We start from the raw sequence: 21,200 nt of genomic DNA, 5'->3' as shown, positions 1-21,200 counted from the left end.
GGATAAAATAAAGTCAAATAAGATCGGGAAAAGCTCTCCTATAAAAGTATGTTTTAAGAAGGGACTTAAAAGAGTTCACTGACTCAGCCGACCTGATTTCCTCGGGCAGGCTGTTCCAGAGCCTCGGGGCCCTGACAGCAAACGTAAACGCACGTGTTTAGCCACATGTTATCATTTTGGTTAATGAAGCAAAATGCCGATGACAGACTGGTGAAGTTATGAAGGTATGAATGGAACATGGAATGAAATTAAAAGTACATTACTGGCCCAAAGAAAACACTGGAGTGAAGAGTAAAATACAGTTATTATTTATTTTACAAATTTGTGTAACAAGTTACCCACCCTGCATCTGGAATCCTCACTGCTGTCTATAAATAACAGCAGCACAGAAGAGAAGTCTGTAATATTGAGGCACTTCGCTGCACCTGTCAGGAGACCTCTTCTTATTCTCCCTCAACTTTTCAACTCTACTTTGCGTTGTGTCGCATGTTCTCTATCCATGATTTTTGTCCGTTTAATTATGTCTGACGTGGAGTGTGTGATTGATTGACTCGTCACTCATAGCCTACTAAACCGCCTCGGCTATGAGCCAACTCCGAAATCACTGGATGCAGGCAGGCAATGCGAAATAAAACTTTACATTAGGAAAGTGGAGGGGACATGTCCTACATAAGTAAGTGCACTATATAGTGAATAGGGAGTGGCTGTGGAAACAGGCAAAGAGTCTACAGCCAGGCTGGCAGCTCTTTGGAGGTTGTAATACTCACTGTAAAGAGAACCTTAGGTAATTTGACCTGCTGATGGCATTAGAAAGTCAGAGGGTCACCAACATCATCAGGATTCATCAGAAACAGATATACTTTATTGATCCCCAAGGGAAAAGTCTTTCTTATGATTGCCATACTCTGGAGACCAAACAATCTCATGGCAATCCATCCAGTAACTGAAATATTTCAGTCTGGACCAAAGTGGTGGAACCCAACTGACAGACAGAATGAAATCACAGTCATCAGAGCCTAAAAGAACCCCAGTCACATTATCTGTACAGCACAGCTTAACATAGCGCAGACCACCACCGTAACAGCTCACCTGTAAAAAACCTTAAACACCATAGCCAGCTGATCATCTACCGTGAGAGCTCCAACCTTACAGAGACAGCAGAGGAACGCAGCAAACGCAGCTTCATGACCTGAGAAGATAAATATACACATTAAAGAACCTCAGACATGAAGAGAATCTGTGCATCTGTCCATTTCTGCCTTTCTAGATTTGAAAGTAATTTGAGGAACAATATTCTACAATATTAAATCAAGCTACTACTTCTGCTTTGAACTATTATGTTACAACTTACTACTGCCACTATCAATGACATGTTTAGCCACATGTTATCAAACCCTGGTCTGATTAGGAGGGACGGCATCCTTCCCACTCTGGATGGAGCAGCTCTCGTACCTAGTTTATAGTTGTAGCGGACCAAAACCCTGACAACCCAGAGTGGAGACCAGGAGACAGAGTTGTAGTCCTACAGGCTTCCCTGCGCTTCCATTAGAGAGGCTACCCACCCAAACCCCACAGTGACAGTGTCTGCTCCCCGACCACTTCAGTTAATTAAATCAAACGTAAACAAAGGAGGGGCTGTGCATGAAAACCTAATTAATATCAACACCACTCCTGCAAAAGTACAAAAAAAAAAAAGGAAAGTCATCAAAACATCCGATCTCTCTTACCTAAAGCTGTACTAGTAAATGATTTAATAACAGATTATCATATTCTGACTTACTGAAACCTGGCTGGGTCATGAAGAATATGTTGATGAATCTACTTCCACTCAGATTAATACTCACATTCATCTGAAATTAACTTTTTTCACGGCAGCAGAAACTTTATCCACCATTTAATGTAAATAATGTCATTCAATGTTCAGGATTTTTACACAAAAACATTACATGCATGTTTGCATGCACAAAAAGGACCCATGTCTTTCAGTACATGACCATCACCCCCCAACTAGGTATTTCAAAAGGAACTGCTCAGTTCAAAGAGCAGCACTTTTAATGTCCAATTAAATGTTCAAGTCTCTGGAATAGGATGTGAAAGTCGCTGTTGTCAAATGCAGCACTAAGGCCCCATCCACACTACTGCGTTTTTATTTAAAAACGGAGACCGTTTGCTACGTTTGCACCTCCTGTCCAGACGAAAACAGCGAAAACGCCGACCCCGTTTTTCGTTTTAAAACTCTGGAGAGCGTTGTAGTGCGGATGAGCAAAAACAGAGGACTTTAGAAAAGATGACGCAGACGCTCGGCTCTCTGATTGGGTCTCATAAGTCATGCAAAGTAGAAACACGCTGCTACTGACAGAGTTTTCGATTAGGCATTTTTATTAAAATATTTTGTACCGTGCAAACAACACTTACAGGCTACACTTGTACTGTGCACGTCGCCGTTTACTTTGCAACGACTCCCGGTCTGTTTTCTGACGCCACAGCTGCTTTTAACTCCCGTGTTACATTCAGTAACAGTCCCAGCTCGTTATTGGTCCATTCAAAATAAAATCTGGTGTTCGTCTGTTGTACTTTATTCTTTTGCCAAATCTTCTGTAACTTCAGTAATGCTTCACGTTTACACTGGCATGGGCATACCCTGTGTACGTGAACGGCCACTAGATGTGCCGAACTCTGACACGCAGCTAAAACGCTGCTGTGGACGGAGAAGATCGTATTCGTTTTAAAACTCTGTTTTAAAACAAAAATGGAGTAGTGTGGACGGGGCCTAAGTCATACAGATGGACACCTGCTGATTTACCTGAGTGCTTTGTTAGGCCCTGTCCACACGAACACGGGTATTTTCTAAACCGTGACTTTTTCTACGCGGTTTGGCTGTTCGTCCACACGGAAACGCTGTATCAGGTCACTGAAACCAAACCTTTTTGAAAACCCCTGCCAAGGTGAGGATTTTAGGAAACGCCGGTTTCAGTGTTGTCATATAGACCAATGGTTCTCAAAGTGGGGTCCGGGGACCCCCAGGGGTCCTTGAAGGGATTCCAGGTGGTCTCCAGCAAAAAGTTGAAATTGTAATCTTACATTTAAAACTTGCTATTTTACCCACCATTCTTTACTATAATTCCACCCATAATGTGACACAATGTCTTACTATTTTGGTCATAGGATTCACACACTTTCTGTAATGAAACACCTAAAAGCAAAAATCCTTGAAGATGGGAGACCATGGGACAAAATCTTATCAAATGTAATTCGTGTCAGTTTAGGGGTCCTTGATGTAAAAACGTCACCACCGGTGTAGACAGTAAAACACCACTGCCTGCCTTGTTTACAATTTTATTAGGCTCCGATTGGCCAACATGGCTTTAGGGTTAGGGTCATATCGCCGCCTGTTGGTCTGACATGCTCTTGACAGCGCTTGATAGGGTGTTTTTGTGTTTTGCGTAAAAATTAGACAGAAGTTAATTTTTAAACGAAGGAAGAAAAACTCTGGTTATAAAAATACCCATGCCCGTGTGGACTATGCCTCAGACTGAAAGAAAACAAAAATACAGGGACACAGGACTGTTACCTGTTCCATAGTCTATCCTGGTGGCATTCCCCACAGACTCTTTCAGGTAGACAGCTATCTCTGGAGCTGCAGCACATTTGTCAGCAGGGAGCACTCCGGACACCAAGGCCTCTGCTTCCTACACACACACACACACACACACACACACACACACAGGTTTACAGATTGTACAGGTCAGTACTTCGCATCACACACTGGAAAAATCAGTCAGTTATTACTCTGTGTGAGCTCCTGGGTGAGTGTGTGTTTGACATTTTTATATGTGCACACTAACCAACGGGGACACAGCTGGCAGCTGCTGAGTGAAAGCCAATATTAGTTTTTTTTAGGGAAAATTGAGATCCCCATGGGAAGAGACTGCTTTTTGAGGGTTAAGACTTGGTTTTAGGGTTCAGGTTATGGTTAGGTTAGGTTAGGGTTACGGTTAGCCATGTAGTTGTAATGGTTAAGGTTGGGGTTAGGGGCTAGGGAATACATTATGACTCACAGACATAATGATGTGTGTGTGTGTGTACTAACCTGGTCTAATTTGGCGTACCAGGTTCTGTAGGCCTTATTACCAAAGCGTGATGGCTGGTCAACAGGAGGAGTCTCGTTAATCCATCGGTCCAGAGTCCCCAAAAGATCTAGTAACTTCTCCGCTGTCTGTCACACAACAAGACAACAGTGACTGTAACTGATATTCATCATCCTCACATGATGGGTTTAATGAGCATAGGAGAGAGAGGAAAAAAAGGACAACCAATAAACTAGCATATATAGCTCAGAGGTGGGTGTTCTAATGAGACGGACACAGCCTGGTTCTCTCTGCTGAGCCTAAGCTGGTCAAACCTCTGGGATCACTTACTTTGTGTTTTAGTATAGCAGAATATCAACTGAGTTGCTCCCCTGGACATGTTTTCCTGTTCTCAGACCTATGGCCTTTAATAAATGGTATGAGAAGGTGATTCTTTCCAGGCTCATGAAGGCTAATTGAAGGAGAACAGTAACTCCTACGCTGAAGAAGATTGTGAGATGCAGTTGAAAGTTCCAGGAAAACAATGATTGAATGATTTTTCACACCTGTGTCACACTTAACTGAACTCTCGCTGAAGGAGTAGTGCAGTCAGCTTTATCGTGTACTGTCATTCAAACATGCTTCATACACAAGCAAATGTTCACTAAAGTGACAACCAAATAAACTGAACGTATAAAAATTAAGCGCATGCATTTTAAAGGCACTGATAAGAAGAGCAACTTACCTCTGACACTTTATATTCACATGTGAGCTTCTTTCCCTTCACACTTTCATTCAGTGTGAGAATGAAGCCCATGTAGTCAGCATATGCCTGTAAGAAGGAGAGATGTGGGGAAAACTGGATTGTATCTGGGTGTGTGGTCAGATAAACTGCTTCAAGAACTCAAATATTATGAAAAGCATTGGAATAATGTTACAAAATTGATATTGATCACAAATGCTCCTAGGTGATGGACTACATCAGACAAAACTCTTTATACGTGCTCTTTCAGAAGTCTATAACTTAAATCAACAAACGTTTTCCTTCCGAGTTAGCTTGGAATCAATCTGAACTAGAAGACTTCACCACCAGGTGCGTCTGCAGACAACGGGTGGGGAACAGGGATTGCAGAGCAGGCTGTGTGAATGTAGGGAAGAAGGTGATTTTGTATAGTATAGTGCAAGTTTTCTTATAAAGATGTTTGCAAACTTTTAATTTAAGGGTTTCAATTTTATTTTATTTTATATAGCTCCAACTCATAACAGAAGTTATTTTATTGCACTTTTCATATAGGGCCGGTCTGACTTTTTTTTTGTGTCCAATATAATTTTTCAGTAATTTTTCAGCCAAGATATATTGTAACTGAGTGTCCTGTGGTCGATTAACTGTATAAACTTAAAACGGAAACAATAAACGTCTGAGACGATAACTCCAAACTTAAAGAACATTTTGCTGTAACATACCACACCTCCCGACCTCCCACTCGAAGATAAAGATGAGACTAAATGGATGGCCAAAATGTGGACTGCAACTGACTAGGTAAGCCTTTGTTTTAGCCTACCATACTGCTGTAAATGTCTTTTGTGATGTCGTAAACGCATATCGTAAAATGGCGAATACTGCTGAAAAGACAAAAGTCTAACTTTCATGATAGGTGATAAGTTATTCCTATGATGGAAAAGCCATGACCAGACCTTCTCTGCATCACAGACTGGCTTACCGTGATATTCTTACTGTAATCCTAATCAATGTTATCCTCTTGTTTAAACCCAACCAGCCCAACCAATGAAGGCAACAAGTACTAGCCAATCAGAAGCAGAGTAGGGCGGGTCATGACTCCACCATCCTGGAGAGGCTCAGTCTATAAAAAATAGTGAATCACTGCAATCGCCAGAGGTACTTGAGCATATAGTATAATATGTACATACATAAATGTGCACAGAAAATATCAGGATGATGTGTCCAGTAGTATACAAGATTAGATGCGGACAGATACACTCACTCACTCTCCCCTCCCCATGCATAGGGCTGGGCGATATGGCCAAAAATATTATCATGATATCGATAATTATCATGATGAATATCAAATCGTTATTTATTACGTGGTTAAATTTTTCTTTATGGTCAAAATGGGACAGACACTTGATGCCAAACAGTGGATCACTTAACAAGTCTGAGGGAGAACGTTCAAAACTCTTATGATAAAAAAAAAACAAAAAACAAATATGATTAGTAGTAGTAGTAGAAAAAATAAGTGCTAATTTCTTCATGATTCAAATGAATTAAATCAAATATTTATTGACAATATATTGAACATTTATTATATTGAGGAAAATTATATTGCGATAATTATCATTATTATTTTATTGCCCAGCCCTACCCATGCATGCACCTGGCAGAATTCTGCAACCATACAAGAAAGCCTCTATATAACTTCAGGAACCAAACTACATGGGTGAACAAAGCTTTTGACTTCTAATCATCTTTATAATAAATAAATAATAATTTATGTTATTAAGAGGTTAATTAATCACCAAATTCACTTAATATGTAGGAAACCAGAGGGCATTAAAACATGGGCTGGACCCAGTGTCTGTGTCACACTGAGTGAGGCCCACGTGTTATTTCCCTGTTCTCTGTCCTTGGTACTTTGCAAAACAACATGGAAAGTCAGAGAAAACCAGAAAAATGTGTAGAACATGTTCACACAGCGGCTTACTTGGGATCGCTTCCACTTGCCCATGTCAGGCACCATGCTGATTTCTTTCTTGGGTATCATGAAGGTGTTGCTGGCTGGGGCTTCAGATTCGTCATCCTCGGGAGTGGATCCTGAGAAAGTTTTCTTAATATTACTGACATTTTATTTAAATAACCCAATTCAGAGATTATTCCTAACTTTAGGTTTTCCAAATAGCTGAATTCAGTATTGAATCTGATATTGGTAACTTAACGTTAACTGTATGAACCCCTGTAGAACCTCTATCGCTTCTTATCTGTTGCTAGTTATTTACATTACGGGAAAGGTAGGATCAAGTATTTTTGGGGCTTAACCCAAACTAGGGACTAAAGTTCTGGATATTTCGGCCCTGTTTACATGTATCATGTGACTCAGCCAGGTTAAATACTAAATTGCCAGGATAGCCCTTTAATCAGATCAACGGTAACGTGAATACTAATATGCATGTGCAGAGGAGGGTGCACTGCGTGCTTGAGCATCTGCCCTTTTGCCCTTTGATGCCCAAAGTGCCCTTTTATCAACGCAAATTACCTAAATTTATTTCTTTTTAAATTTGTAAAGGCCATTTTGTAAAGGCCTGCCCAATCGAACTATTAGTAAAATGAATGAATAATAATTTCCCAGTAAATAAAATGATCCACATGATGACCTTTCACCTGATGACCTCATCATGGTGACCTCATCTGTGACGAGCCCTCCCGTTCAGACACCGTTAGTGATTCAGCAGCTCTGCCTGCAGGACACCTTTGATTCCGCCGTAAGTGGGGTTTGCCACAATGTGCTTGTTGTGGGTTGTTGGAGGTATTTTACAAGGAAGACGCAAAGACAGCAGCACAGTTGTTGTGTATATTTCTGTGTGTCGCCTGTAGAAGTGACGTTAGCTGCCGGCTAACACTGTGCCGACAGCTAACTTTACTTCTACACACAGATAAACAGAGGTGCTCAGTTCACTTCGTTCTTGCTCTTTCAGGGAGAAAAATTTCACGGGTGTTGAGAGGTCTGGTCGTTTTTATGTAATTTTGTAACTTTTCACTTGAACTAGGATTATTATAGTAATTTAATAAAAGCCTTAAAGTAATTATAACGACATTGGTAAAACAGGCTTATATAGGGCGTAAATACTGATACTTACTCCTCCAACTTATAGCCTACTTATCTGCCCTTTTTTTAAAATGATCATTAAATTCAGAACAGTAATGTAATTTACATTTTAACAGCAACAGTAGTGTTTACAAAACCAATACTACAATAAAAACTCAATAACTGGAAATACATATAAAAATGTCAGTACCAATGTAAAATAAATAATATTCCTGACATCAAAGTAACAGGCCTATTTAAATCCTTGTTCCATGTGCCCCTTTAATACTTTGAGCACCTGTCCTTCCAGTGGTCTCTGCGCGGCCCTGCTAATATGTCAGTGTCTGCGTAAGGTTGGTTTGCAGCTGTAAAGCGCAATCGCGGAATAACTGAACTCTCCGACTGTTACAGAGTTTGTCCTGATGATGTTCTTAATGAATGAAGCAAATTCAGCCTAAGTTACGTGCTAGCTAACACCTCCGGGACAGTAACGTTAAAGCAAGCAACGACAGTTTTTTTTGTTTAGTGTTGTTGTGTGATAACAGCTGCTAACAAAACAAACCAGAGGACGAACTCAGCTTGGTACAACGTGACATAACGTTAAGCCCAAATAACGTTACCAACTTCAGTTACTCAAAATGTCTAAGGATAGCTTTGCCTGAGGACAGCGGTGATGTGTCTTCTGGGCTTCCCTAACAAACGTGAAATTAATTCGTTAAATGTCCCGTGTGGCAGTGTGGTGCACCTGTTAAGCACTTTAAAACACAAGGCAGCACAGGCGATAGAGAACTTGCTCATGCTGAGCAGAAGCATTCAGCGGTGCGTTACCTGACTGCTGCTCGGTTTCCGCCATGGTGAGGAGAACAGTCTTCTTCGCGGGTTTCAAGTAGATTTAAAACAGCCATAACTGATGCTGCCCTCCTCTGTTCGAAACGTAAAGTTGTGTACTGTAGCCCAGTGAAAATGAACATATTTTCCCTTTCAGCCGTTTTCTTTCTGCGGATGTCTAATATCACAATAAAAATAAATGAATAACAGTTACCCCGAATTCTATATTTTATTCACTTAAGCACAAAAGTATTATAAGCAAAAGTGTACCGAAAGTATCGACTTTAACGTTAAGACTTGATTATGCAGATTGCCTCCCGTTTAATCTCTCTTTCAGAGTGATATCGTCATGTATTTATATTATATATTACACGATTATTCAGTGTTCATGTATTGAATCTGATTGTAAACACTGTATGCACACGCCAAGTCACACCCTTTTTATATACAGTCACACTCCCACTGCTCCTTCATGGCGGCCGGGCCACAGCTGATAACGTTAACTTTGACCTGCTTGTGTTCCGCAGCTGACCTGTGTGCTTGTGAATTCAGATGCGCTTCTAGATTACCGTGTGGGCCCGGTGTTGACAAAGCGCAGATCCAACTCCTAGCTAAGCTAACCCTGCATTTCCAGCGCGGACGGACCTTAGTCTGTGGGCGTTTCGTTGAAAGCATAGACTGTTTATAAGGCTGAAAGCAGAATGTGGGGTATTTGCAGCAGAGCTATGGTAAGTAATGCACCTGACTTTGCTTGTTTACACTGACCAAAAGCCAACTTAAGTTACTGAAATATATTAATAACCTTGACCTGCTTGTTACGGTCGTGAGACAGTCATAATGATTATGGTGATTAATCACTATTTTAAAACAGTTAACTGCTAGTTAAGATGGCTAATTAGCTAACTTAGGTATTGAATGAATGTTTGCTAATTTAGCTGTTAGCATAGTTAGCTAACTTGTAATTTATAAGGGCGATGATCTGAAGTAGCGGTAGATAGCTAACCTTAACTGGGTCAAAGGTGATTTCGTGCTTCGCTAAGATTCAATACGACGGCACTAATAGGACAAGCTTGACCCAGAAAGTAATATTCACTTTTATTTGGTCTGACGATGATAAGTAAGTCATCTGAATCATAGTTGACTATACTGAGGAAGAGAAGTTAATGTAAAGTTTCAATATATCATGAGATGGATCAAGCTATTCTACAAAGTCCATTAACGTTATAACGTTATAGTCCAGGAACCTGGAAAAAGTGTAACAGTTAACGTTAAATGTGTTCAGGTTTCTACGACGCTAAGCTAACTTAGTTGTTTCCTTGGGGGACAGATCTGTTATTTCATCGGCCTCGCTAAGTTAAGTCATAGGTTAATAGTTAATTCATGCTACAGGACACTTCCTTAAAATGTACAACTGGTCGTGAAATTATTTAGAATAATTTATATAGGGAAACACATCGCACCGTTCTAGTCGCACGCGTACTGGGGACCTTTAGAAAATATCTTATTAATATTTTTATGTTTGTATTACCTGAGACGTTTTATATAAGGACTTATTTTACTCATGCCGTTTACTTCTCGTGTCTCTTGTTGACATAGTTTTCTGAGCTGTAACTTAGTCACATTGAAAATGAGGATAGACTGCCCTCTAGCGGCGATATGTCACTTTTAAGGTGGTCATATATTCTGAACTGCTACCAAAAACTCTTACCTCAGTTGGTTTTTGATTTTGGTGTAATAATGAGAATCTTACAAATAAGTCAAGTCACTTTATTTAACACATTAAAAACCCTAAAGGTAATTTAACAGACTTTTTAAAACAGTGTGACCAACCTGCATTAATGAGTGATACTGAGCAGTTCTCTTAGTTTTTGAGTCATTTCAGGTACAGGTGATGAGATAAGGACAGCTGCTATCTACGATAAGATAAGATGTTCCTTTATTGATTCCCGCAGAGTTAGCACAGCAGCACAGTGGTGCCGGTGTATGTGCCTGTTTTTTAAGGTTTGTTGTTTGTTTTTTTTATTCAATCCCTGTATCAATTCCCTACAGGTGGTGCTTGTCTCCTGCAAGGCTGTAATTGCAAATAGGTATCTGATCTTAATTGCCGTAACCTGCCTGGTAAAATAAAAGTATAATACAAATGTTTTGAAAACAGGGGGAAGTAGTGCAAAAAGAAAAAGGGACTTTCACTTAGAGGTTTACCCATGTGGCAACAATAGCTGGCTATGAAAAACAATGATGAAACAATGAAGCACAAGTCACTTATTTTTCGCAGTTGAATGGGGAAATAACACCCCCTTTATCACAAAATGACACTACAAACATGTATTGAATGTACACTCTTCTGTCTCTCAGGTAAAGGTGGGAATGGCGAAACCTTGTGGCTTAGTGAAACCCTGTCACTTGGTGAAACCTGTATCAGCGACTCGGGTATCTGGCAGATACCTGACCCACCAGAAGGGACTACCCGGTCTGCCTGTCCCCCCTCTGCAGCAGACCTGTGAGCGCTACATCACCGCCCTGGAGCCCATCGTGGAGGTGGACGAACTGAAGCACACTAAAGAGCTGGTGGAAGAGTTTCAGAAAGCAGGAGGGGTTGGAGAGAGACTGCAGAGAGGCCTGGAAAACAGAGCACGCAACACTGACAACTGGGTGAGCTCATCAGCTGGGACGAACGCTGTGTTCTAATGTGTCTTTTTGTGTCATTCTCACAATTTAATTGCAGACTCCACTGACATGTGACCTGTTTCCTTTTAATGGACTTTATTATTCTTCCATTATGTTGAGCTGTTATTGACTCTGTAGCTGTGTGTTTCTGTGTCTGTGCAGTTGTCAGAGTGGTGGGTGCAGGTTGCTTATCTTGATTACCGGATGCCTGTGGTGGTCCATTCAAGTCCTGGGTTGGTCTTGCCCCGCATGAACTTCAGTGATAAGCAGGGACAAATAAGGTGATCACAAACAGAGTGTGTGATTGGCAACAATAATGGCAACTTTAATATGTTACTTTCAGTTGCAGTCCGTTTTTTCAATGTATTTGTACTTTTTTTTATTTTTTATTTATTATTTATTTACTTACTACTTTTTATTTACACCCCTCACATTTTAGTCATTATTTCATTATATCTTTTCATGTGACAACACTGAAGAAATGACACTTTGCTACAATGTAAAGTAGTGAGTGTGCAGCTTGTAGAACAGTGTAAATTTGCTGTCCCCTCAAAATAACACATCACACAGCCATTAATGTCTAAACTGCTGGCAACAAAAGTGAGTACACCCTTAAGTGAAAATGTGAGATACTTTACATGAATGGGTTGGTCTAATAATACTCATTTCTTTCACAATATTATTTATATAACAATTTATATTAATGCCATTTTAATACAGTGCATAAATATTACCTCCAAATACGGTATTTCTTCATTTCAGGCAGCTCTGCTGTGCTGTGATCAATTCTGTTAACATCATTTAAATGAAAATAATTCATGTCCTCTCTGTTTAGGTTTGCTGCCAAACTGATAGCAGGTGTTTTGGACTTTAAAACAATGATTGACAAGTGAGTACTAAACTTGTAATACACACACACACACACACACAAATTCAGACTATGCGTTGCTGTTTACATTAGATGCCAGAGGATGCAGTGAAATTATATTCCTGTACTTGACATGTTTGAAATTATTGTCATGCTGAGTTTTTTTGCTTAGGTCACAAATATAAAATCACTTTCTCTGAAAAGCTGTGAGTTGGGTTTGTTGACCAACTAAGGTGTCTGTAGGATGTCAGCCTGATCAAGCTGCTCTCCAATCTAACACTCAGATACAGGCATTTTTGTTCTTTAGTTTATGTTGATACGAATCTGTATGTAGGAAAAACAGTTAAAAAAAATGATGTGTATAATGCACACGGAATCCTCCATAATTATAATTTGTTTTCTTTCAAACCTTCTCTCTCAACCATGTATCATTTGAAATTGTGAGCTGTCTGTATCGGCAGGCCTTCACCATTTCTTATATCATGCAGGTGACGTGGCTAAACTGAATTCAAAGATGGAGGCTGCACTGCATTACTGAAAGCAATCCAATACATCTATGAAAGTGGTAGCTTCAGGGACGTTGCATGAACGGCACAATATTGTGGTGATAAGCCAGAGCTTGTATGTTTTGCAGTGAGACACTACCTGTTGAATATCTGGGAGGGAAGCCCCTGTGTATGAATCAGTACTATGAAGTGCTGTCGTCCTGCCGTATCCCTGGTCTGAAGAGAGACTCAGTGGTGAACCACGCCAAAAGCTCCAGGCCCCCCAGACATATAACTGTAGTGCACAACTTTCAGGTGAGGAGCTTTGGTCCAAGTCCCACATCTGTGTCTGAGCTCATCCGGGACCAGGGGCCTGCATCACAAAGCAAGTTCAACTTAGTCTGGCTCTCTTTGGGGTACCTGGCTTCACTGGGCATGGGATTAGTGCTCCAGGATCGCTGCTATAACCAAGCGCACTGAGCTCTGGGTTTCCCCGTGTGTCTGGCATTTTTAACTGGTTCGGTGATCTACTGTAGATTGAGTGATATAGTGACAGCTAGGTGCTTTGTCACATGAAGAGCAAACTATTGGGAATAAGTGACAAACTTAATCACAGATAAAAGTAAAGTTTTTGCTGCCAAAGCAGAGAGGAAAACATACAAGATAAGTCTGTGCTATGTAATGTTTCTCCAGTGATCTGATTGGTCAGGAGACAGGCTGTCCATATGTTTTGATTCGATCCTCTGGTCTGAAGCTGTTATTGACACTGGGCAGGTTGGCCATGTAGCACAAGTTACCATTAGGGGTGGGAATCACCACAGGCCCCACGATACGATATTATCACGGTACTTATGTCACGATACAATGTTATTGCGATTTTAAACATATTGTGATACACTGCAATTTATTACCTTTTTCCAACTTCAAATTGTGTCCCCAAAGGACGACTCTTTCTCTCGGAAAATATTGCGATACTATTTGTTACGATCCCCCCCCACCACCCCTTGTTACCATGGTGATCTATCCCAGTTAAAAGCATGGCAGTTTTGTGATGCCATACAACTTGAGTTAAACCCAAAGATAGCTTTGTGATACAGACCATTTCCTCAGGTCCACTTGAGTTCACCTTAAGATCATTTCCTACAGTGTGATTATGTTTCATACAAAATACTTAATACATAAAAATACATATTTCTATAAGTGAGAAGCCTGACTGAGCCTTTCTTGTCTCTCCTCCTCTTGGAATTAGTTCTTTGTGTTGGACGTGTACAACAGTGATGGCACCCCACTGACCGCTGATCAGCTCTGTGTTCAGCTGGAGAGGATCTGCAGCTCCTCACTACAGTCCAACACGGAGCCTGTCGGCATCCTCACCACCCAGCATCGCGACTCATGGGGCAAGGCCTACGTTAACCTCATCGAGGGTCAGTTACAAGGCAGTGGACACTGAGTTAAAGGATGCAGAGTAGCTGAAAAGTGTGAATGGATCGTCATTGTTAACTGCAGTATAATTCAGAGCTGGTTACATCAGTTGTAACTGCATTTGTAGAATTCAAACAAAATTTCCAAATAAAATTGAAATAAATTATAATGAAATGGGGGTAAAACATGAAGTGCATCCCTAATATGGAAACATGGATAACATCATGTTTGCCTGTACTTGATGTGTCCAGATAAGACCAACAAAGAATCTGTGTCAGCTATCCAAAGGAGCATCTTCACACTGTGTTTGGATGGAGCGATGCCTCGAGTGTCTAATGAGATGTACCGCAGCTGTGCTGGCATCCAGATGCTGCATGGAGGAGGCAGCCAGTGGAACAGTGGCAACCGCTGGTTTGACAAGACCCTGCAGGTGACACACACTGTGAAACTGTGTTTCACTTGACCTGGATTCAATTTTTGGAGACTAACCCTTACCCTGCTCTAACCCCAGAGGTGGAAAGTAACGAATTACAATTAGTTGCATTACTGTAATTGAATAGTTTTTTTTTGTGTGTACTTGTCCTTTTTAAGTAGTTTTTATAATCTGTAATTTTACTTTTACTTAGTATGTTTTGTTTGAAGTATTGTACTTCGCTACATTTTAAATCACACCTGTTACTTGTGCTGTGCTGCTTAAGCCCTGGATATACTTGCTTTTTAACAATGCGTAGGCGTAGACGGGTGTCGGCGACGCAAACGGCTTGGTTCACATACTTGCCTGCGTACTTTGCATGTAACCGGAGGATTAAACCTGAATCCACTAGGGGGCAGACCAGGACCGGATCATCCTTTGCCAACATCGGTTCGTCTTTCTTGACCGAATTTGCACATCCTAAACAAACCAAACATGGCGACACTCGAGCGGATTGTGATTTTAATGAGACGTCACAACAATCTCGGTAATTGCGGACTAGCTCCAGGAGTTTTATTGTAAACATCCCGACATTAATCTCCTTTTTTAAAGTCTGCTGCTGACCTTCTTTTGCGTTTAATGACGGTGGCGAATCAACTGTATACTGCCACCACCAGGGCTGGTGTGTGGAACAGTAGATTGCCGCTGACCTGCCGGTGTTGTGCCGAGAATTGCATGCACCTCCAAGTACTGCTTTTAAACGCTGTAATATCCTTCGTGGGGTTCATCAATTGTGATAAATGATTCTAAGTATATATTTTTTCAACGTTTAGAGTCGTTCATATTTTATTACACTTAGTTGATGTAGAATTCATTGAGGTTCAGCTAAAATATGTCGTGATTACTGCGAGCACAGCACAGTGTCTGAAAAGGACCTTAAGACATGGATGCATAATTCAGCAGGACAGATGTTGTAGGCTACCTGCTGAGATTTGCACCCACCTCCTTTCCCAGCTTAAACGAGTGTTACCAGCCGCGAGGTGCATACAATTCTCGGCAGGCAGTTCAGAATTCGGCATAACACCTGTCAGATCGACATATTGCCTCCACATTGTCTGTGGAGGTTCTCAGTCATCCCGGTCATAGTTATCCAAGGAAGGTTGAGGTCAAGGGCATCTGGACAACTAGAAGACGTTTCGTCCCTCCTCCAAGAGACTGGAGTCAGTCTTCAGTTCTGACTGACTGGTGGGGAAACTCAGCTATTTAACCTCTGGGATCGTTTGCTAGGATTGTCGATACCGCTGTTTCGTTAGTGCCCCTAGCTGTGTTAACGACAGTCGTCATGGTCGTTACAGCCTCCCATGGCCAAGTCTGAACGACCATCGTTGGCATCTTCACTTGAGGCCTAGAGGAAATGCTTGTTCAGTTTCCTGGGCTGAGCTGCATCTCGCGGACGTGTAGCGTTAATTTCTGGAGACGTGCACAACCTACGCTCCAAAGGAACGCAGGATACGCGTGGCAGCCATCTTGCTTACATGGACGCGTAGTTAAAAGTATATCCAGGATATCCAAGTATATCCAGGGCTTTAGAGCCTCCAGCTGCAGTATCATCAAGGATCCATGATGATACGGAAAAATGGAAATGAAGGGCATATTTTAGAGACCCCCCCAAAATTTCACAAATCATTTTTTCAGGGGAGCTCCTATCTTATTAAGGCTCCCTTGTGGTTCACACCCTGCATGTGATATTGCATTGGTATAGTTGAAAAGAAGTTTGGTAAGCTTAAATTAGGCCAAAAGACATCGGTGCATGACATTGTGTTGGTTGGCACTAGCAACCTGCTGGTTACTAGTTATTAATTATGCTAACGATTATGATGTCCCGTTAAAATTACCACCTGTTCGAATGTCAATAGGGATATGACGTAATATAGCCTACAGTCCAGTGTTTCCCATTTTCCCAGTCGAATCTGTTGCGCCACAGTTTCATAATGCAGGAAAACATTTTTAAAACTTCTCATTATAACAATAAAATGTCTCTAAGGTTGTTTTGCGCCATTGCTTTGGGAAAGTATCTGTCAAACAAACTAAAACCAAAGAGCCATATGGCTTTGTGCCCTTAATGAAATACGAAATGGCATAAATGAGATATTAAACCAATATAAATAAGTTCTTTTATGAGGTTAAAAAAGTAAGTAACGTTTAAATTAGTAAATTTTAAATGAGCTACTTTTTTCTGTAACTTAGTAGATTTTTATACCAGTAATTTTACTGGGGCTTGTTGTACAAAAAAAGTCTTAAGTCTTAATTTATCCTTAGCTAAGGTATTTATCCTTAGCTAAGGTATTTACTTAAGGGTGTAGCACAGAATCACTTTAAACATTTCCCTTGTTAAGGAAAAGCGTGTTTGCTACATTTATAGAGAATTTACAGTAGTAAAATTTTACTGTTACCATGGAGACTGTTTGTATCAGCACTTGACCTGTTACAAAGTTGGAAAGAAAAGAAGACAGGAAAACCAAATTAGTCAGAGGAGGAAAATATCGTGCTGCTGGAGCAATTTCATAAAAGAAAGCACATATTAAAAAGTAAATTTTTCGAAAATTAATTCAAGAAGTCTTGTGAAGAGCTTCATCCAGGAGATCCAAAATAAGTATGACAACTTGTCTGTTCTTGCCAAAAAATAGATCATCAATTATAGAAGGGAACCCAATAAAACTGTTAAGAATAAATTTATTTAGGCTGGAGATATAAACTATAAATTTGACAGCCTTCTTGTTTTGCTAATCATTTAGTGTATCCTTTGAATTCTCCCGGTTGCGGAACACTCTTGTCAGGATATGTAAAATTTCTTAATTTATCGCCATAAACTCAACCATGTTGTGGTTAAGATAAAGCCAGAGGTACCTTAAATTATTTTCCTTAATTTGGTTTCTAAGGTCTTTTGTGCAACTTTTTAACACACCTAAGGGATTCCTTAAGTATAAGACTAAGATAAGTAGAAAACCTCACATACTTGCGTGAACATTTTAAGGAAACCTTAAGGAGAAGATATAAAGGTGTTTTGTGCCACCGAATGTATTTTAAGGAAACTTTAACTCAGACTTAATCTTAAACTTTAACTTAAACTTAATCTTAACTTAAGGTTTTTTGTTCAACTGGCCCCAGGGTACTTAAGTAAAAGTACATTTAAGTAACAGTACTTTCACTTAAATAGAATATTTTAGTACTCTTTTCACCTCTATCTAACTCTAACTTTAACTTACACCATCAAACCCAGTCTTCACTCAATGTAATGATTTATATTATGTGGACAGATTTTACCCACATTTATGTCCCCACAACATGAGTAAATACATCACTACACACACATTTCACACACACATTTCACACACACACTTCACACAGTTTCCTTAAAGTGCGGTTATTAGTAATGGTTCAACTAATGTTTCCCACAGTTAGTCCTGATAAGGGCATAATGCTCGTCCTGCCAGAGCCTTGGTTGCATTTTTTTAAAATGCGTGTTTCTCTTGTTTTCTAATGTTGCTTTTACTTATTGGCTTTGCTGTTAAACCAGGCTTATTTCTGTAGGTCAGGCTTATTGTTTAAAAAACAACAAGCCTCTTTGGTGAAAGAGGTTTGAATATATCTGGCCGAAGTTACCGTGTTTTATGTTTTGTTCTCTTAAAGTTTCGGATCTTTCTTTCAGTTTATTGTTGGAGAGGACGGGTCATGTGGTGCGAACTACGAGCACGCCCCAGCCGAGGGCCCACCAATAGTGGCCTTGATCGACCATGTCGTCGCATACACGTGAGTAGGTCGAAGATTATTTAGGCTCTGTAGGTGTCTATTTAGGTTTTTCTTCTTTTAATATAACGTGTATCATTCCTTTTCCTTCTTGTTTGTGATAACAGGAGGAAGCCGGAGATGACGCAGTCTCCCACGGTGCCTTTGCCCATGCCCCAGAAACTCCACTTCAACATCACACCTGAGATCAAGAAGGACATTGAGGAAGCCAAGCACAACATGAACATGTGCGGGCAGATTTTACAACACTCAGTGACCTGTACAATAAGTATACATATTTATACTTCATGTCTTTGGGCATAGAGCTACAATATCACAGTCCTGACATTTCTCCCACTGCAGACTGGCCCAAAACCTGGATATGAGGGTCATGGTATTTGGCCACTTTGGGAAAAGTGTTCCAAAGGCCCACAAGATGAGCCCGGATGCTTTCATACAGATATCACTACAGCTGGCTTACTACAGGTGAGATGCTGAAAAATTGTGTGGAAATGAACTTTGCTTGAAGGTTTTTAACTCTTTACATCCTAAGCCAAGGCTAAGCAGAGCGCTTCATGAAAAAACCTTGATCATACAGTTAAGCTGCAACAGATGTTCTCACATCCCTTAACTGAGATGAAAGTGATTCACCCAGTCAGGACGCTGAAATCACCAGCGCAAGAATGGAAAGGGGACTGAGAATGGGCCGTCGTGAGGAGGGCCCACAAAGATACCAGAAAGAGCCATGAATGCGGGGGGGCCCATAGGGTCCAGAAGTTTGTGCTCTGCCCTGTCTGTCTCTGTGGTGTAACGGTGATGTCTGCTGCTCACTCCAAACTGACTGAGGAGACCTCTGAAAACATTTGATAGCTGAGACCAAGTCTGCACACTTAAAGCAGTTTACGCATGGCATTTTCTTACTTCTAAGAATAAGAGCTATAAGAGAATAAGAACAAGAGTTTTAACTAAAACCGGAATGAGAGAACACATCACTCCAGTTTTAGCTTCTCTCCCCACTGACTTCCTGTAGCATTTAGAATTGATTTTAAAGTTCTTTTACGTGTTTTTAAAACACTTCATGGTTTAGCACCTTAGCCATCTGACCTTTCATCGAATTATGTTCCAACTCGCACTCTCTGGTCCTCTGATGCTGGTCTACTTAATGTCCCAAGAATGAAAAGTAAAACGTTTGGTGAAGCAGCTTTCTGTTATTATGCACCAATGGCTTGGAACAAACTCCCATTACAAATAAGAGAACCAACCTCTTTTAAGAAGCAGCTCAAGACCTACTTTTATGCTTTTGCTTTTAAGTGATCCCACATATTGTATTTATTTCATTCTGTAGCCCTTATGTACATGTTACTGTATTGCATATTTGATTTATTTATGTACTTCTTTTGTACTTGTTTAAGTGTTCATGATGTAAAGCACTTTGAGCTGCATTTTATGTATGAAAGGTGCTAGATTATTATTCTAAGAATAAGAGCAACATTTCATAAATGATCAAATCTTTACACACTTCAGACAATATTTTTGTCAGAGCGGCTTTATACATAAAGGCTCTGATGAGTCTTAATGTTAGAGTTTTCTCAAGCTGTCTCTCCTCTCATCTCTGCAGGATGTACCAGCGCTGCTGTGCCACGTATGAAAGTGCCTCCCTGCGGATGTTCAGACTGGGCCGTACAGATACAATCCGATCAGCCTCGGTGGCCTCAGCTGCCTTTGTCAGGGCCTTTGATGATCCCAGCAAACAGGTCTGTGTTTACAACAGTTTTGACTCTGATATGGTGATACTGGGCCGTATCAATTAATCACAAAGTGAAATAAAAGTCAAAGTTAAAAGAGAACTTATGGCTGTACAAGAGCACATGACCGCTGAACCTTTGTCCGTATGACAGATACAGAGCTAGAGCCAAACACAGTGATGATAATAAGTACTATTAATTATTCTAATGTTGAGGATTTTCACTTTTAGTTTTCAGTTTCAAGTCAACTTTTCAAATAGATTTGTAGACTGTTAAACAATAACCTACATGAGTGTCATAACAGTTCTGTCTTCTTCCTGTTTTTCACAGAACACAGAGAAGGTTGATCTAATGGAGAAAGCTGTAAAAGCACACAGGTCATATACTAATATGGTGAGTGGCAGAGAGTTAAGGACTGGTCTCGTGTTATTCTAATTTTTTTTTATGTCAACTAATTCCATATGCAGGCTCAAACCAACAATGAATGTATCAACTAGGAAGTAAAACAAAATGTGAGGGACACTGTGCAGGCTTTATGGCTGTATGGAATAACTAAACACGGAGAAACATCACATAAACCTGCAGTAAGGATAGGTTGTTTATCTTTATACACACATAGGCTAGTCATTGGTGGTTGGAGATACTTGCTGCAAGGTCACTGCTTAAGTTTGCTATAAACTATAGTGTTGCTGTTGCTAGTTATTTGGAAGTAGTACATTTCCCATTTGGGGTGTGGACAATCGAAGCATGTGCCCGTTTCAGCCAAGAGCTTTTATCCTAAGCGACTTACAGTTGAGGAACAACATACAATCATCAACAGAGCATAAAATACAGCACAAGATCTACAACTGACAATACACATTACTAAAAGCAGCAATAAATGAGCGCTAATGGCACCTATCGCATCAGTGGGTTTAATACCTAGGGAAAGAAGTTAGAGTTAACAAAAATTCTAATCAATACAAGGTAATTGTAGGGGATAGAAGAAGAAGTGCATGTTAGATGTTAGAGGTAGAGGTGTTTATAAATGGAAGTGTTCTCGGAAGAGATGAGTTTTCAAGAGCTTCTTGAAGTTAGAGAGGGACGCCCCTGCACTGATGGC

General features: G+C 40.4%; 2 protein-coding genes across 4 annotated transcripts in view; one reads left to right on the top strand and one right to left on the bottom strand.

Annotated features, from left to right (window-relative positions):
- Nucleotides 1-8,815, bottom strand: part of ptpa (protein phosphatase 2 phosphatase activator) — a 40,904-nt gene extending 32,089 nt beyond the window's left edge. The window contains exons 1-6 of one of the 2 annotated variants that reach the window (XM_046066300.1): nucleotides 8,714-8,815; nucleotides 6,788-6,897; nucleotides 4,813-4,899; nucleotides 4,091-4,216; nucleotides 3,572-3,689; nucleotides 1,090-1,189 (exon numbers count right to left, since the gene is read on the bottom strand). In XM_046066300.1, the coding sequence (XP_045922256.1) occupies nucleotides 1,090-1,189; nucleotides 3,572-3,689; nucleotides 4,091-4,216; nucleotides 4,813-4,899; nucleotides 6,788-6,897; nucleotides 8,714-8,738 (566 nt within the window). In that variant the 5' untranslated portion in view covers nucleotides 8,739-8,815. The remainder of the gene's footprint in view (nucleotides 1-1,089; nucleotides 1,190-3,571; nucleotides 3,690-4,090; nucleotides 4,217-4,812; nucleotides 4,900-6,787; nucleotides 6,898-8,713) is intronic. The other variant, XM_046066299.1, reaches the window with a different exon arrangement.
- Nucleotides 8,816-9,202: 387 nt separating this feature from the next.
- On the top strand, nucleotides 9,203-20,563 carry crata (carnitine O-acetyltransferase a). 2 transcript variants are annotated; one of them, XM_046066296.1, is made up of 12 exons: nucleotides 9,203-9,441; nucleotides 11,069-11,365; nucleotides 11,543-11,661; nucleotides 12,216-12,269; nucleotides 12,883-13,048; nucleotides 13,983-14,157; nucleotides 14,407-14,585; nucleotides 18,277-18,377; nucleotides 18,482-18,601; nucleotides 18,717-18,839; nucleotides 19,972-20,107; nucleotides 20,429-20,563. In XM_046066296.1, exons 1-12 carry the CDS (start codon nucleotides 9,415-9,417, stop codon nucleotides 20,531-20,533), a joined length of 1,602 nt encoding a protein of 533 aa, XP_045922252.1. In that variant the 5' UTR covers nucleotides 9,203-9,414; the 3' UTR covers nucleotides 20,534-20,563. The 2 variants fall into 2 exon arrangements, with proteins under 2 accessions (XP_045922252.1, XP_045922253.1); XM_046066297.1 differs by lacking the exon at nucleotides 9,203-9,441 and adding an exon at nucleotides 10,778-10,800.
- The last annotated feature ends 637 nt before the right edge of the window (nucleotides 20,564-21,200 follow it).

The sequence above is a fragment of the Micropterus dolomieu genome, linkage group LG13 (genome assembly GCF_021292245.1).
Source record: "Micropterus dolomieu isolate WLL.071019.BEF.003 ecotype Adirondacks linkage group LG13, ASM2129224v1, whole genome shotgun sequence".
NCBI lineage: Eukaryota > Metazoa > Chordata > Actinopteri > Centrarchiformes > Centrarchidae > Micropterus > Micropterus dolomieu.
This window is presented reverse-complemented; position numbering and strand designations above follow the sequence as displayed.